This window comes from Rhinopithecus roxellana, chromosome 10 (genome assembly GCF_007565055.1).
Source record: "Rhinopithecus roxellana isolate Shanxi Qingling chromosome 10, ASM756505v1, whole genome shotgun sequence".
Classification (NCBI taxonomy): Eukaryota; Metazoa; Chordata; class Mammalia; order Primates; family Cercopithecidae; genus Rhinopithecus; species Rhinopithecus roxellana.
The window spans coordinates 88,967,986-88,983,449 of NC_044558.1; the positions used below are offsets into that span (position 1 = coordinate 88,967,986).

Sequence of the window (15,464 nt, forward strand, 5' to 3'; positions counted from 1 at the left end):
TAGCCAGGATGGTCTCGACCTCCTGACCTTGTGATCCGCCCGCCTCGGCCTCCCAAAGTGCTGGGATTACAGGCTTGAGCCACCGCGCCCGGCTGGTATGTTTTCTTAATATAGTCTTAGGCACATACACAGGAAGTGTCAATAGATGCTACTTGCAGCTGGTCATGGTGGCTCATGCCTGTAATCTCAACACTTTGGGAGGCCAAGGCAGGCAGATCACCTGAGGTCAGGAGTTTGAGACCAGCCTGACCAACATAGTGAAACCCTGTCTCTATTAAAATTATAAAAAATCGGCCGGGTGCGGTGGCTCACACCTGTAATCCTAGCACTTTGGGAGGCCAAGGCGGGTGGATCACAAGGTCAAGAGATCGAGACCATCCTGGCCAACTTGGTAGAAACCCTGTCTCTACTAAAAATACAAAAATTAGCTGGGTGTGGTGGCATGTGTCTGTAGTCCTAGCTACCTGGGAGGCTGAGCCAGGAGAATCGCTTGAACCCAGAAGGGAGAAGTTGCAGTGAGCCAAGATCGTGCCACTGCACTCCAGCCTGGCGACAGAGCAAGACTCTGTCTCAAGAAAAAAAAAAAAAAAAATCAGTCAAGTGTAGTGACGTTTGCCTGTAATCCCAGCTACTCAGGAGGCTGAGGCAGGAAAATCACTTGAATCCAGGAGATGGAAGTTACAGTGAGCTAAGATTGTGCCACTGCACTCCAGCCTGGGCGACAGAGCAAGACTCCGTCTCAAAATAAATAAAGAAATGCTCCTTGCATTTATTGACATTTCTTGTGCATTAAAGTGATATGCTGGTAAATGAAAGAGTTGTACAATGGCATGTTCTGCATGCTACAATTTCCACAACAAATAGGTATCAATATGTAGAGAAAAATGTTAGCAGAGTTGTTGTTAGGTGACAGAATTGGAGGTGGTTTTGGTCCTTTTGAAACGGGTTTTCCAATTTTCACAATTAAAAATAAATTACTTTTGAAATTAGAAATATAAGTAACTTTAAAAATTGTGACCAGGTGTGGTGGCCTGTGCCAGTATTCCCGGCACTTTGGGAGGCTGAGGTGGGAGGATTGCTTGAGCCTAGGAGTTCAAGGCTGCAGTGAGCCATGATGGCACCACTACATTCCAGCTAAGGCAACAGAGAAAGACTGCCCCATCCAAAAAAAAAAAAAAAAAAAATCTGAGCTATTCATTTATTTGACAAATATTGATGGGGCAGCAACTATGGACAGCAATGTATAGGCACCAGGGGAAACAAACTCACTAAAAAAAATTGGAGGCTGGCAAGCAGCCCTGAAGGAACTCAGGAGAGAAACTGTTGACCATTCGAGATGTCCATGGGAGTGAGTGAGATTCTGCCTGCTTCATTTACGCTGGCAGATTTGTGGAGGAAGCGTCTCATTTCAAAAGAATTTTCAGCCGGGCCTGGTGGCTCACACCTGTAATCCCAGCACTTTGGGAGGCCGAGGCGGGCGGATCACAAGGTCAGGAGATCAAGATCATCCTGGCTAACACGGTGAAACCCCGTCTCTACTAAAAATAGAAAAATTAGCCGGGCGTGGCGGTGGGCGCCTGTAGTCCCAGCTACTTGGGAGGCTGAGGCAGAAGAATGGCGTGAACCCGGAGGCGGAGCTTGCAATGAGCCAAGATCGCACCACTGTACTCCAGCCTGGGTGACAGAGCCAGACTCCGTCTCAAAAAAAAAAAAAAAAAAAAAAAGAATTTCCAGGTGCATAGCTATCAGGGTGACAGGGATATTTTAAGGAAGCTGATGAAAAGTCGGGGCTAAGTAATCCATTCAATTTCCTGTGCTCTGCCTCTCCACTTGCCCCACCACATTGCATAGAACCCTGAGTCAATGTCACAGAAGAGGGTGCCCACTTCATGGGACATGTATTTGGGGTGTAGGAGCAAGGAGCCCTGTTACCTTGTCTCTGCACAGCTCAACCCAGATGGGGTAGACATTTTTATCACTTAACATTATTTAAAAAGCACTGCTATTACTATGTAAAAAAAAGTGTCCTTTAAAAAATTTTTTTAAATACAGATAATTCTAAAGAAAAAAATAAAATTGCTCACACACGTACTTTTTTTTTTTTTTTTTTAAAACGATAGGATCTCACTCTGTCACCCAGGTTGGAATGCAGTGGTGCGATTATGGCTCACTGTAGCCTTGACCTCCTGGGCTCATGTGATCATCCCACCCTCGTCTCCAGGGTAACTGGGATTATAGGTGCACGCCACCATGCCTGGCTAATATTTGCATTTGTTGTAGAGATGGGGTTTCACCATGTTGCCCCGGCTGGTCTCAAACTCCTGGGTTCAAGGGATCTGCCCATCTCGGCCTCCCAAAGTGCTGGGATTACAGGCATGAGCCAATGCACCTGGCCTATCCACATATTTAACATCTAGAGGACCACTGTTAATATTTTAGGTCAGGAGTCAGCAAGCTTTTCCTTTAAAAACAGACAGTAAATAGTTTCGGCTTTGTAAGCTATATGGTCTCTGCCATAACTGTTCAACTCTGTCGGAACACAGATGAACTCAAACGATACGTAAATGGATGGGTGTAGCTGTGTTTCAGCAAAATGTTACTAATCAAAATGGGTGAACGGCTGTAGTCTGCCAACCTCTGTTTTAGTGAGTATCTTTAAGGACTTAAAAAAAGTACAGGCATAAATGAATCAATTAACGAATGAATGAAAAAAGAAAAAGCTGGTCACAAAGGCTAACACCTGTGAACCATTTGGAAGGCTGAGATGGGTGGATCACTTGAGGTAAGGAGTTCAAGACCAGCCTGGGCAACATGGAGAAACCCCATCTCTACTAAAAGTAAAAAAAATTAGCTGAGCATGGTATCATGCGCCTTAAGTCCCAGCTACTTGGGAGTCTGAGGTGGGAAGATTGCTTGAGGCTGGGAGGTCGAGGTTTCAGTAAGTGTGATCCACCCACTGCACTCCAGCCTGGGTGACAGAGCAAGACCTTGTCTCAAAAAAAAAAAAAAAAAAAAAAGGAAAAAACAAAGAAAAAGGACATACATACATTAAAATCACCTTTAAAAGCTCTTACATTCATCAGATGGGGAAAAAAATAAAATACAGTCATACATCGCTAAGTGACTGGGACATTTTTCTGAGAAACACATCCTTAGGTGATTTGGTCCTTGTGTGAACACCATAGAGTTGACTTACACAAAACTAGATAGCATAGCCTACTTACAGCCTATTACTCTTAGGTTACAAACCTATGTAACATGTTACTGTACTGAATACTATAGGGAATTATAACACAATGGTATTTGTATATCTAAACAGAAAGGGCACAGTAAAAATACCATATAAAGGATGAAAAAAGGTACACCCATATAGGACACTTATTATCACTGGAGCTTGCGGGACTGGGAGTTGCTCTGGGTGAGTCAATGAGAGAGTAGTGAATGAATGTGAAGGCCTAAAGACATGACTATACACTGCTGTAGAATTTACAGACACTGTACATGTAGGCTACACTACATTCATTTTATTTTATTTTGAGATAGAGTCTCATTCTATCACCCAGACTGGATGCAGTGGCGTGATCTTGGCTTACTGTAGCCTCCGCCTTCTGGGTTCAAATGATTCTCCTGCCTCAGCCTCCCAAGTAGCTGGGATTACAGGTTCTTGCCACCACACCTGGCTAATTTTGGTATTTTTTTAAGTAGAGACGGGGTTTCACCATGTTGGCCAGGCTGGTCTCAAACTCCTGACCTCAAGTGATCTACCCACCTTGGCCTCCCGAAGTGCTGGGATTACAGGTGTGAGCCACCATGCCCGGCCGTTACATTTATTTTAAAATGCTTATTTCTTCAATCATAAATTGACCTTAGCTTACTGTAACATTTACTTTGTACACTGTTTTTATTTTTTGACTATTTTATAATAACATTTAGCTTAAAACAGATTGTACAGCTGTACAGAAATATGTTCTTTCTTTATATCCTTATTCTATAAGGTTTTTCCAATTTTTAAAACTTTTTGTTAAAACTTAAGACACAAACATACACCTTAGCCTCACCCTAAATGGGGTCAGAATCATCAATATCACTGTCTTCCACCTCCACATCTTGTCCCACTGGAAGATCTTCAGGGGCAGTAACACCCATGGCACTGTCATTTCCTATGACGGCAATGTCTTCTTCTGAAAGGCACTGCCTAAGGCTGCCTTACAGTTAACTCTGAGACACAGTCTCGCTCTGTCTGGAGTGCAGTGGCGCAATCACGGCTCACTGCAACCTCTGCCTCCTGGGTCCAAGCAATTCTCTGGCTCAGCTTCCTGAGTAGCTGGGATTACAGGCGCCCGCCGCCACGCCCGGCTAAGTTTTGTATATTTAGTACAGACGGGGGTTTCACCATCTTGGCCAGGCTGGTCTTGAACTCCTGACCTCATGATCTGCCCACCTTGGCCTCTCAAAGTGCTGAGATTGCAGGCGTGAGCCACCATGCCCAGCCAACTTTTATTTTTTATAAGTAGAAAAAGTACACTCTGAAATGACAATGGGCTGGGCACTGTGGCTCACGCCTGTAATCTCAGCACTTTGGGAAGTTGAGGCAGGTAGATCACCTGAGATCAGGAGCTTGAGACCAGCCTGGCCAACATGGCGAAACCCTGTCTCTACTAAAAATACAAAAATTAACCAGGCATGGTGGTGAGTGCCTGTAATCCCAGCTATTTGGGAGGCTGAGGCAGGAGAATCACTTGAACCTGGGAGACGGAGGTTGCAATGAGCCGAGATCGTGCCACTGCACTCCAGTCTGGGCGACAAGAGCAAAACTCGGTTTCAAAAAAAAAAAAAAAAAAAGAGAAAAAGAAAAGAAAATGACAATGAAAAGTATAGTAAACATATAAACCAGTAATATAGTCTTTTATTATCATTATCAAGCATTAAGTACTGTACATAAATTGTATGCACTCCTCTTTTATATGACTGGCAGGACAATAGGTTTACCCCAGCATCAACACAAATACGTAAGGCACTGTGCTACAGCATTATGATGGCTGCAGTATCACTAGGCAATAGAATTTTCCAGCTCCATTATAACCTTATGGGACCACTGCTGTCTATATGGTCCATCGTTGATGGAAACATCATTACGTGACACATGACTGTAATATAAAAGGCCAAACTGGGCCAGGCATGGTGGCTCACGCCTGTAATCCCAGCACTTTGGGAAGCCAAGGTCGACAGATCACCTCAGGTCAGGAGTTCGAGACCAGCCTGGCCAACATGGTGAAACCCCATCTCTAAGAAAAATACAAAAATTAGCTGGGTGTGGTGGCGGGCACCTGTAATCCTGGCTACTCAAGAGGCTGAGACAGGAGAATCACTTGAAGCTGGGAGGCAGAGGTTGCAGTGAGCCAGGATTGCGCCACTGCACCCCAGCCTGGGCAACAAAGAGTGAAACTCCATCTCAAAAAAAAAAAAAAAAGGCCAAACTGTGCAAAGTAGGTTTCTGATCTCCAGTGCCCACCAAGAGGCAATTATTATTTCCAGTTTCTTGGTTGTCCTTCCAGAAATATTCCAGAGCACTATTCATACAGTGTTCACTAACCATTTTGAATACTTGAAATCTGGTTGATTGGAACTGACATAAGCTGTATGTGTAAGATACCAGATTACAAAGACTTAATGTGAAAAAAGAATGTAAAACCAGGCGCAGTGGCTCATGCCTGTAATCCCAGCACTTTGGGAGGCCGAGGCGGGCGGATCACGAGGTCAGGAGTTTGGGACCAGCTTGACCAATATGGTGAAACCCTGTCTCTACTAAAAATACAACAATTCACTGGGCGTGGTGGCACGTGCCTGTGATCCCAGCTACTCAGGAGGCTGAGGCAGGAGAACTGCTTGAACCCGAGACTGCAGTGAGCTAAGATCCTGCCACTGCACTCCAGCCTAGGCAACAGAGTGAGACTCCGTCTCAAAAAAAAAAAAAAAAACAAAAAACGTAAAATATCTCATTTATAATTTTTATATCGATTGCATGCTGAAATGACAATATTTTGGGGCCAGGTGCGGTGGCCCATGCCTGTAATGATCCCAGCACTTTGGGAGGCCGAGGCAGGTGGATTGCCTGAGCTCAGAGGTCCGAGACCAGCCTGGGCAACAAAGGGAAATTCTGTCTCTACAAAAACTATAAAAATTAGCCAGGTGTGGTGGCATGCACCTGTAGTACCAGTTATTTGGGAGGCTGAGGTGGGAGGATCACCTGAGCCCAGGGAGGTCGAGGCTCCAGTGAGCTGTGATCACACTACTGCCAGTCTGGGTGATGCAGTGAGATCCTGTCTCAAAATGAACAAACAAACAAACAAAACCCAAATATTTTTGATATACTGGGTTAAATAAAATAAATTATTATAATTGCATCCACCTGTTTCTGTTTAGTTTTCAGTAACTAGAAGATGTTAATTTACCTATATGGCTTCTCTTGAATTTCTACTATTGAGTGCTGGTTTAGATATACATGAGGAGTAATAGCCCAGCCAAGTGCCCCACTCTCCCACTGTGGGGGTTGGATTCCCATGCTCACCTGTTGTACAGCTGCTGGGAGCTGAATGTATAAAGCACATAGAGGGTGTTCCCCGCCAGAAAGGCCAAGATCCACAAGATGACCAGTACCGACCTCTTCTCCTGAAGACAAAGCAAGAGATCTGTGATATCAAAGGTGGACGTGGCAGAACCTTCCAGAATGTACCCTGATGACTGGCAGCTTTTCACTTTGTCAATGCTTTGAAGGAAGTGGTGCTGAAGGTGAAGGGAAGGGCATTGGAACCTTTCCATTCCACTGAGACCCAAGTGGTGGTCACGGAGAAGGTGGCAGAATGGTGGACATCTGCTTGAAAAACTATCTAGAAAGGCAAGAGAGCAACGTGGTTCGCAGCAGACTCGAGCTGGATGGCACACATTCAAATCTCTGGTCAAATCCTGTGTGGGAGCTGTCCAACTCCAGGCAAGTTATTTAAACTCTTTCAGTTTCCCTTTCCTCATCTGTAAAATGGGTGTATCTTAGTATCTACCTTATAGAGTTGTAAGAATCAAAGTACATAAAATGCCGTTAAGAACTAAAGCACAGAGAGGTTAAGAAACCTCAAGGGTATGTGTCTTCATTTGAAAATGGAGTTGTTGTTAAATATTAAATCAAATTTTTATTTTTATTTATTTTTTCTGTTGCCTAGGCTGGAGTACAGTAGGGTGATCATAGCTCACTGTAACCTTGAACTCCTGGGCTCAAGTGATCCTCCTGCCTCAGCCTCCTGAGTAGCTAGCACCACAGGCAGGTGTCACTATACCTGGCTAATTGAAAAAAAAATTTTTTTTTGTAGAGACAGAATCTTGCTATTTGGCTCAGGCTAGTCCTGAACTCCTCGCCTCAAGTGATCCTCCTGCCTTGGGCTCCCAAAACACTGGAATTACAGGCAAAAGTCACATTTTTAAATGCAAACATTCAGTCTGGTACAGATTCATATTTGAAGCTTGCTAAGCAATAGGACTGATTATTAAGAGTTTATAACCCAGCAGAAGATTCGGATCTAGAAGTTGAAAATTTCTGCTTTCACTTTTTCTAGGACAGACCTCTAGCCCACTGCCCTGGACTGACCGTTCCATGGAGCACCACAGCGTAGAATTAAATTCAAACTTATACACCTAATTCTCAAAGCCCTTCACAATCCAGCCCCATTTCTCCTTCTTCAGCCTCGTTCCTGTCTAGTCCCCAGGAAGACAAATTGGAAATCCTCAGTTTGCTGTTTCCCAGCAGTTTCACAGCCTTAGAGCAATCCTAGGAAATATCTGAAGGAGATGCAAAGAGGGGCATGTTCCTGCCTATGTACCCTGGGACACACAGGCAGACCCCTCTGCTGTTGATTCTCAACAGCTCATGTCTTTTCTTGGACTGGAGTGGCTACATTGCTGGAATAAGATGAGGTCATAACTTTCCCAGTGCAACCTTCCCTGTGGTTTCGGTAAATGCTCATACACACTGTCTCCAGACACAGCTCAGTGCCCCACGCACTGTTACGATGCACATTTCCAGAGAGTGGACGAAACAAATGCATCTCCATCCACCCATTATTCCAGGAGTGGTCAAGGTTAATGACGCTAGAAACCACCTCCAACCAACCAACTGCTCTTATCAATGTGATTAATCCACCCGGTAGCTCTTTTTACTCCAATAAATAGATTCCAGTTTAATTCTCTATGAATCCAAACCAAAGGTGGAATAGGAAGAGGGAATTAGCAATGTTCTGGGAAGACAGAATCTGAAGGACAAAGGAGGTAGTTTTCTCCTAATAAGCTGAGATGCCTACGCTTACTAAGGGCCATGTAGACCTGCTCTTATGGAAGATATGCACACACAGGCAAAGTGTCACCTGTGTCTTCATGAGGATCAAGGACCCCTGGAGGCCCGTCCATGGATACAGAGATCCTCTTAGCTCCTAAAATTTAAGTAAAGGTGCCATTTGGATGTTACTGCATTTGAGAGAAACCTAGCCCCCAAAGCTATTTTTGCTTGTTTGTTTTTGAGACGGAGTTTCACTCTTGTTGCCCAGGCTGGAGTGCAATGGCGCAATCTCAACTCATTGCAATCTCTGCCTCCTGGGTTCAAGTGGTTCTCCTGCCTCAGCCTCCCAAGTGGCTGAGATTACAGGCGCCCGCCACCATGCCCAGCTAATTTTTGTATTTTTAGTAGAGATGGGGTTTCACCATGTTGGCCAGGTTGGTCTCGAACTCCTGAACTCAGGTGATCTACCTGCCTCAGCCTCCCAAAGTGCTGGGATTATAGGCGTAAGCCACTGTCCCTGGCCCCTCCTACTGTTTTAACAGCAGCAGAAAGGAGTTTGCATAAAGAAGATGAGACTAAGGGTCAGGAAGGACCTCTGACTCTGTCCCCAACTCCGAACCTCAATGTGCTCACGTGCAAATGGAGACCGGGTTGTCCTCCATCCTGCATGGAGGCCCAAGTGTTTTTGAGAAAGCAGATGATGTTATAGAAGGGTCAGTGAAGCTGGTGATTATTATGGGATCACCTGTGCAGGAGAAAGCACAGACTTAAAAAAAAAAAAAATTAGTTCCATAGGTTTTTGGTGAACAGGTGGTATTACATGAATAAGTTCTTCAGTGGTGATCTGCGAGATTTTCACACACCCATCACCTGGGCAGTATATGCTGAACCCAATTTGCAGTCTTTTATCCCTCACCCCCTTCCCACCCTTTCCCCCAGAGTCCCCAAAGTCCACTGTATCATTCTTATGCCTTTGCATCCTCACAGCTTAGCTACCACTTATCAGTGAGAACATACAAGGTTTATTTTTTTCATTCCTGAGTTACTTTACTTAGAATAATAATCTCCAATCTCATCCAGGTTGCTGCAAATTCCATTAATTCATTCCTTTTTATGGCTGAGTAGTATTCCTTCATATACATATACCACAGTTTCTTTACTTACACATTGATTGATGGGCATTTGGGCTGGTTCTACATTTTTGAAATTGTGAACTGTGCTGCTATAAACATGCGTGAGCAAGTATTTTTTTTGTATAATGACTTCTTTTCCTCTGGGTAGATGTCCAGTAGTAGGATTGCTGGATCAAATGGTACTTCTACTTTCAGTTCTTTAAGGAATCTCCACACTGTTTTCCATAGTGGTTGTATTAGTTTATGTCCCCACCAGCACTGTAAAAGTGTTCCTGCATCCATACCGACATCTATTATTTTTTGATTTTTTTGATGACGGCCATTCTTGCAGGAGTGAGGTGGTATCGCATTGTGTTTTGATTGGCATTTCCCTGATCATGAGTGATGTGGAGCATTTTTTCATAAGTTTGTTGGCTATTTGTATATCTTCTTTTGAGAATTGCCTGTTCACATCCTTAGGCCCCTTTTTGATGAGATTTTTTTTTTTTTTCTGAAAGCACAGACTTTTGAAAACTAGCTCAATTAAATGTTTCCTATATGCCAGGCACCATGCTAAACAGCACCTTCTTTTTTTTTTTAAAACAGAGAAGGTCTTGCTCTGTTGCCCAGGCTGGAGTGCAGTAGTGCAATCATAGCTCACTGCAGCCTCAAACTCCTGGGATCAAGCAATCCTCCTGCTTCAGCCTCCTGAGTAGCTAGGAGGAGAGGCACATGCCACCACACCTGGCTAACTTTTAAAAAAAATTTTGCAAGCCGGGTGCAATGGCTCACGCCTGTAATCCCAGCACTTTGGGAGGCTGAGGTGGGAGGATCACCTGAGGTCAGGTGTTCAAGACCAGCCTGGCCAACGTGGCAAAACCCCATCTCTACTAAAAATACAAAAATGAGCCGGGCGTGGTGGCATGCGCCTGTAATCTCACCTACTCAGGAAGCTGAGGCAGGAGAATCGCTTGGTAATCTTGGTGGTACACACCTGTAATCTCACTACTTGGGAGGCGGAGGTTGCAGCGAGTGGAGATCGCACCACTGCACTCCAGCCTGGGTGACACACTGAGACTTCATCTCAAAAAAAAAAAAAAAAAAATTGTAGAGAAGAGGGGGGTCTTGCTATGTTGCCCAGGCTGGTCTCAAACTCCTGGGTTCAAGGGATCCTCCTGCCTCAGCCTCCTAAGTTGCTGGGATTAGAGGCATAGGCCACCATGCCCAGTACTTGTGCTTAACACCTTGTATGTACTCCTTCTTTTCCTTCCTTCTTTCCCTCCCTCCCTCCCTTCCTCCCTCCCTCCTTCCCTCCCTCCTTCTTTCCTTCCTTTCTTTTCTCTCTTTTCTTTCTTTTTGTTCTTTTCTGATGGAGTTTCACTCTTATTGCCCAGGCTGGTGTGCAATGACGTGATCTTGGCTCACTTCAACCTCCACCTCCCGGGTTCAAGCAATTCTCCTGCCTCAGCTTCCCAAGTACCTGGGATTACAGGTGTGAGCCACCACACCTGGCTAATTTTGTATTTTTTTTTAGTAGAGATGGGATTTCACCACATTGTTCAGGCTGGTCTTGAACTCCTGACCTCAAGTGACCCACCCACCTTGGCCTCCCAAAGTGCTGGGATTACAGGCATGAGCCACCGCGCCTGGCTCTTTTCTTTTTTTCTTCTTTTTTGAGACAGAGTCTCACTCTGTCACCCAGGTTGGAGTGTGGTGGTGTGATCTTGGCTCACTGCAACCTCTACCTCCCAGATTCAAATGATTCTCATGCCTCAGCCTCCTGAGTAGTTGGGATTACAGGTGAGTAGTTGGGATTACAGGCATGAGCCACCACAACCTGCCTAGATGCACTATTTAATCCTTTCAATGGGTTTGTGAACTGGTGCCAACAGGCTCTTTTCCAGAGGCGGCACCTGAGGCTGAGATCACCAAAGTAACCTAATTGAGGGTCTGCAGGTGGGTGGAGAAGACGGGATTTGAACCTGGAATGAGCATGGGCTCAACTATCCGGGTGCAAATCATGATGCCACCACTTGCACTGGCTGTGTGACCTCAGGTAAGGAACTTAGTGTCTCTGAGCCACTCTTTCCTCGGTGGGAAAATGACAGAATGATTTTGCTTCCCTCGCTGGTTGCTGGGATGAACCTGCTGAGATGAGCAATGGGCTCAGCGCTGTGCCAGGCACACAGTGCTCAGCAGACACAGAGGACATGCAGGAGGATGGCGGTGAAGCTCTGTGTCCACCCAGCAGCGTAAGAGGTATGGCCAAAAGTATGAAGGTGGAATGAAAGTAACCTAATGGGGCCAGGTGTGGTGGCTCACGCCTGTAATCCCAGCACTTTTGGAGACCGAGGCGTGCAGATTACCTGAGGTCAGGAGTTTGAGACCAGCCGGGCCAACATGGCGAAACCCCATCTCTACTAAAAATACAAAATTAGCTGGGCATGGTGGTGTGTGTCTGTAGTCCCAGCTACTGGGAAGACTGAGGCAGGGGAATTGCTTGAACCTGGGAGGCAGAGGTTGCAGTGCGCGGAGATCATGCCACTGCACTCCAGCCTGGGCAACAGAGCAAGACTCCGTCTCAAAAAGAAACAAACAAAAAATGAAAGTGAGCTAATGAGCTGAATGTCTGTGGCGTAAAGCGACTGGGCCAGGGGTATGTGAAGGAGATGCCGCTGCTGGAGGGGAGAAGGAAGGAACACTCAGGGATCTACCCAGGGGTGACAGGCAGAAGCATGGTCTCCCTAGGAGGCTGAGGTCGGAGGATCATTTGAGCCTGGGAGTTGGAAGCTGCAATAAGCTATGGTCATGCCACTGCACTCCAGCCTGGGTTGACAGGGCAAGACTCTGTCTCTAAAAATTATAAAATAAAAGAAGAGGTTTTGGTGAGATCATGGCGGATGGGAGGCAGGACTAGATTGCAGCTCCAGACGCAGCAGCGGTGGCAGCTCGCATTGTGAATTTTAGCACCAGATTGACTGCAAGGACAAACCAGCAATCCTGAGGGGACCCACAGACTCTCTGAAGGAAGCGGACCGCTCCTGGAGGACCCAGGAGAGCCCGGCAAAACTGTGAGTGCCCCAACTGCGGAAATGGGAAAGGGAGACCCTCCTCTCCCAAACACTCACCCTCACCAGGGAAGCTGAAGGTCTGTTTGCAGAAGTCTCCGACTTTATCTGGCGCTGAGTCAATTTGGAGAGCTGAGCAAAATACAGGGGTAAAGGAAGCAACAGCAAGACCCTGGGCACTCGCTGGGTCCCCGAGCAGTCCTTTCCTGCCTGGCACCACGGAGATCCAATGGGTAGGAGCAGGGGCTAAAACTCCACAGGGAGAAGCAAATCTCTAGCTGAACTCTGTAATAATTTGAACAGGGTAAGAAGCCTCCTGGCCAGAACTCAGGGGAGGGTGCAAATCCAGCGTGCAGACTCCACGGCAGGGGGAAGAACGAAAGCCTCTTCCTTGGCAGCCGGGAAGTGGAGAGCCTGGGGCGGGTTTTCAAGCCCCTCTCGCTCTCCACCTGGAAACGGTCTGGGGGCTGTTGCGGTGAGCACGGTGGGAGTGAGACGGGCCCTTCATTTTGCATGGGAGCTGGGTGAGGCCTGTGACTGCCAGCTTTCCCCCACTTCCCTGACAACCTGCATGACTCAGCAGAAGCAGCCATAATCCTCCTTGGTGCACAACTCCAGTGAGCTGGGTATGTCACCTACTTCCCCCCATAGCAAGACCTGCCCAAGGAAGAGTCTGAGGTCAGACACGTCTAGCCTCACCCCTACCATGTCCTTTCCTATGTAGGTTTTCCCTGGTAGCGGAAGACAATGGGCAAATAAACTTGGGAGTTCTAGGGCCCTGCTGGTTCCTCTCTACATTACCGCAGCTGATGACCTCTGGAAAGCGCCACCTCCTGGCAGGAGGCCAACCAGCACAAAAATAGCACATTAAACCACCAAAGCTAAGAACCCTCATGGAGTCCATTGTACCCTCCACCACCTCCACAGGAACAGGCACTGGTATCCATGGCTGAGAGGCCCATAGACAGTTCACATCACAGGACTCTGTGCAGATAACCCCTGGTACCAGCCTGGAGCCAGGTAGACTCACTGGGTGGCTAGACCCAGAAGACAGACAACAATCACTGCAGTTTGGCTCACAGGAAGCCACATCCATAGGAAAAGGGGGAGAATACAACAAGGGAACACCCCGTGGGACAAAAGAATCTGAACAACAGCCTTTAGCCCTAGACCTTCCGTCTGACAGAGCTTACCCAAATGAGAAGGAACCAGAAAACCAACCCTGGTAATATGACAAAACAAGGCTCTTCACAACCCCCAAAAATCATGCTAGTTCACCAGCAATGGATCTAAACCAAGAAGAAATACCTGATTTACCTGAAAAAGAATTCAGGAGGTTGGTTATTAAGCTAATCAGGGATGGACCAGAGAAAGGCAAAGCCCAATGCAATGAAATCCAAAATATGATATAAGAAGTGAAGGGAGAAATACTCAAGGAAATAGATAGCTTAAAGAAAAAACAATAAAAAATTCAGGAAACTTTGGATACACTTTTAGAAATGTGAAATGCTCTGGAAACTCTTAGCAATAGACTTGAACAAGTAGAATTCGAAGACAAAGTCTTTGAATTAACCCAATCTAACAAAGACAAAGAAAAAAGAATAAGAAAATATGAACAAAGCCTCCAAGAAGTCTGGGATTATGTTAAATGACCAAACTTAAGAATAATCAGTGTTCCTGAAGAAGAAAAGAATTCTGAAAACTTGGAAAACATATTTGGGGGAATAATCAAGGAAAACTTCCCAGGCCTTGCTAGAGACCTAGACGTCCAAATACAAGAAGCACAAAGAACACCTCGGAAATTCATCGCAAAAAGGTCTTTGCCTAGGCACACTGTCATCAGGTTATTCAAAGTTAAAATGAAGTAAAGAGTCTTAACAGCTGTGAGACAGAAGCACCAGCTAACCTATAAAGGAAAACCTATCAGATTAACAGCAGATTTCTCAGCAGAAACCCTACAAGCCAGAAGGGATTGGGGCCCTATCTTCAGCCTCCTCAAACAAAACAATGATTAGCCAAGAATTTTGTATCCAGTGAAACTAACAATCATATATGAAGGAAAGATACAGTATTTTTCAGACAAACAAATGCTGAGAGAATTCGCCATTACCAAGAATTCGCCATTACCAAGTCACCACTATAAGAACTGCTAAAAGGAGCTCTAAATCTTGAAACAAATCCTGGAAACGCATCAAAACAGAACCTCCTTAAAGCATAAATCACATAGGACCATAAAACAAAAAGACAAGTTAAAAAGCGAAAACAAAAAGTGAAAAAAACCAAAGTACACAGGCAACAAAGAGCATGATGAATGCAATGGTACCTCACATTTCAATACTAACATTGAATGTAAGTGGCCTAAATGCTCCACTTAAAAGACACAGAACCACAGAATAGATACGAACTCACCAAACAATCATCTGCTGCCTTCAGGAGACTCATCTAACACATAAGGACTCACATAAACTTAAAGGGGTGGAAAGAGACATTTCATGCAAATGGACACCAAAAGCAAGCAGGGGTAGCTATTCTTATATCAGACAAAACAAACTTTAAAGCAACAATGGTTAAAAGAGACAAAGAGGGACATTATATAATGGTAAAAGACCTTGTCCAACAGGAAAATATCATATTTCTAAATATATATGCACCTAACACTGGAGCTCCCAAATTTAGAAAACAATTGCTAATAGACCTAAGAAATGAGATAGACAGCAACACAATAATAGTGGAGGACTTCAGTACTCTACTGGCAGCACTAGACAGATCATCAAGACAGAAAGTCAACAAAGAAACAATGGATTTAAACTATACCTTGGAACAAATGGATTTAAGATATATACGGAACATTTCATCTGACAACTGCAGAACACACATTCTATTCAACAGCGCATGGAACTTTCTCTAAGATAGACTACATGATAGGTCACAAAATGAGCCTCAATAAATTTAAGAAAATTGAAA

The 15,464-nt window shown here is 45.2% G+C and overlaps 1 protein-coding gene across 1 annotated transcript in view; it reads right to left on the minus strand.

Moving 5' to 3' along the window:
* Positions 1–15,464, minus strand: part of RNFT2 (ring finger protein, transmembrane 2) — a 112,880-nt gene that overhangs the window by 78,042 nt on the left and 19,374 nt on the right. The window contains exon 6 of the mRNA XM_010380132.2: positions 6,569–6,669. Coding sequence (XP_010378434.2) covers positions 6,569–6,669 — 101 coding nt within the window. The remainder of the gene's footprint in view (positions 1–6,568; positions 6,670–15,464) is intronic.